This window comes from Macadamia integrifolia, chromosome 1 (assembly GCF_013358625.1).
Source record: "Macadamia integrifolia cultivar HAES 741 chromosome 1, SCU_Mint_v3, whole genome shotgun sequence".
NCBI lineage: Eukaryota > Viridiplantae > Streptophyta > Magnoliopsida > Proteales > Proteaceae > Macadamia > Macadamia integrifolia.
The window spans coordinates 26,207,534-26,210,428 of record NC_056557.1 but is presented as its reverse complement, the minus strand read 5'-3'; the positions used below and the strand labels follow the sequence as shown (position 1 = coordinate 26,210,428).

Genomic DNA, 2,895 nt, shown 5'->3' with positions numbered 1-2,895 from the left:
GGATTATGGAGATAGATCTTCTTTAAAGTGAGTAGAAACAATAGTCTCCAACGACTTATGCAAGTAATATAGTTACTTAGGACCAAATGAGAGAAGAAGCATATAAAGGTATAATATAGTATTGAGTTCATCCAAGTACTATTAAATGATAATTAAGTCTTTCTATATATAAAAAAAAAGGATAATGAAACGTTTATCATTACAATGGCTTTGGCCTTTTTGTTTTCCAAAAAATTCCAAAAAAGTTCATCCTACATTTTTGTTTAAATCAATCTTCTTGAGTGTGTCAAGAACATCTCTCAATATCCTCGTATGACCCTCCGATTCTTTTATTGCACCGTTCAAGTATCCTTTGATATAGTCTGATGAAGGGGAAGGAGATGATGAAGTTGAGGTTTCCGAGCATAGTGACCTAGGTGGAGTCTAGTAAGTATGACAACTTAGGCTTGAATTTGATATCCATTCGAACATTCCACAACCTTTGTTTTCAACCTATGTAGCAAATATAATCATCTTATAAGAATATAAGGAAATAAACATTCAAATCTTAAACATCTGAAAAAAAAAAAAATAAATAAAAATAAAAAATTTAAGAAATTCATACCCCAGTTGATTGTGGACAACACCAAAAATATCGACCATAATTTGCACTTGTCTTCGCAGTTATGACCTTACATTGACCGTTCCCACACTCATACATCTTAAGATGGTCAACCCATATGAAGAAGAGGCAATTCAATGAACATTTAAAAAATTTCCTTCCAACATGTGACCCTGACTTAGAAGTGAAAATTGAACAATCTTTACCACAGTAATCACATTTCGCAATAGCACAAGCGGATACATTCGATGTCATCTGTAAGTTAACACAAACATTTTCAAGAGAGGAAATATGCATAGAAAATACTGTCACAGATTTAACATAATATCAAGTTACATCAACCAAACACATCAAATTTCTATTTATACTTCCTATTGTCACCTCAATTCTTCTCAATCTCTGGCAAGTACATCTCAAGTAGATTTCGCCTATCTTATACTCTTGTTTCCAAGAAGATAATGGCAAATTCTTCTTGGCCATGAAATATTCCTTGGCCTTAAACTTTTGTTGGAAATTGAGGTTTGGAATGGCATCAACAACATCTATAATTGCTCTCCCAAATTCAGACTGAGATTCACTCAGTACCATCTTTTCGATTGAGTTAGCAATTGATTTCAATGGACTTACCACCTTTTTAGCTGCACCCTTCTTCCTCTTTTCTCTACCACTATTGACGGACCCACGAGGTCTTCCTCGAGAACGACTGGTACAACCAATGGGAGTGGAAGGAACACTTTCTTCTTCTTCAATAGGTTCATAGTCAACACCATCATTGTTCCCTATTCCCTCAACCTGAGTACCTGTCACGTCCATCATAACTTCAGTGGCAGCTTCAGAGGGGACTGTTGAATCATTCCCAGTTGCCATCTCTTTCCTTAGCAAAACTCCAACTTCAAGGTGAATTGGGAGCACACTATGTTCCTTCCAATACTTTTGTTCTTTTTTCTAGCAATATAAAGGACAATGTCAATGTGCTTATGTTGTAAGTAAGAAAAAAAAAACACAATTATATAGAAATTATAATTTAAAAAATTCCATTATACCCTATAGTCATTCCAGAAGTGTTGAGGAGCATCAAATCTCATATCAGATGCATTCCAACCCAATCCACTTTGCTTCTGTAGGTCACACAATGCTCTAAGCCTTTGCTTCCAAATCCGGAAGTGGTTTCTCACTTGTTCACAGTCATAACTAGTAAATAATTTCTCTTTCAATTGGTTGGCAATTTCAATGAACTGGTCTTTTTTCAGTCCATTATCTCCACTCTTACCACTCTTGTACTGCTTCAATATACACTCCAACATGTAATGAGAAACGGCACTAGGCCATGAAGCAATGTCCCGTGACCTACTATTAGAATCTCCTGTTGGTTCCATCACATCAAAACTAACAAAATACACCATATACAATGTGAGTATATTTCATTAATACCAAGTAATAATAACAATTACTAATTGGAAAATCCATAAACCTAGTATTGCAATTTAGTTAATAGTCCACATACATGCATCCCACAACACAAAATTTTAAACCAAGCAATAATAACAATTACTAATTGGGAAATCCATAAACCTAGCATTGCAATTCAGTTAATAGTCCACATACATGCATCCCACAACACAAAATTTGCTTCCAAGTAATAATAACAATTACTAATTGGGAAATCCATAAACCTAGCATTGCAATTCAGTAAATAGTCCACATACATGCATCCCACAACACAAAATTTGCTTCCAAGTATGTTTAAGTTATACAGTCATCCCACAACACAAAATTTTAGAACCAAGTATGTTTAAGTTATACAGTCATCCCGAACCATGTAAAAAAAAATTAAGATTGTCCACATCAGAAATACATTCCAAATAGAAGTTAATCAATAGCAAATATTTTTGTTCATAAATACTCAATCTGAGTTGGACAAATCGTTTGCCACCCAATCAGCCCACATCTGGTCAGTAATTTGTTCTCGAAATAGATCCCAATCACCATTCTCCTGCACATGATCCTCGCCATCAAAACTATCATCTTCAACATCATCATTTTCTTGGTGAGGGGTAGATTGGGTACTAGTACTATCTTCTTCACCCTCTTCACCCTCTTCATCTTCTTCATCAAGCCATCGCTCTTCTTCTTCAACATTATTCTGTGTAAGAATGTGGTTGTGCAATAGCACACATGCCAACACAATTCTTGGTTGTGTTTTGAAAAGATATTCTGGTTGGTTTTTCAAGATCTTGAATCTTGACTTCAGGAGGCCAAATGAACGTTCAATCACATTTCTTAATTGTGAATGT

At 35.0% G+C, this 2,895-nt stretch overlaps 1 protein-coding gene across 1 annotated transcript; it reads right to left on the bottom strand.

Moving 5' to 3' along the window:
* Positions 1-815: 815 nt before the first annotated feature.
* LOC122072634 lies at positions 816-2,075 on the bottom strand. Its single transcript, XM_042637002.1, has 3 exons — positions 1,645-2,075; positions 1,012-1,546; positions 816-856 (listed from the first exon to the last, which is right to left on the bottom strand). Exons 1-3 carry the CDS (start codon positions 2,002-2,004, stop codon positions 816-818), a joined length of 936 nt encoding a protein of 311 aa, XP_042492936.1. The 5' UTR covers positions 2,005-2,075.
* Between the last annotated feature and the right edge of the window lie 820 nt (positions 2,076-2,895).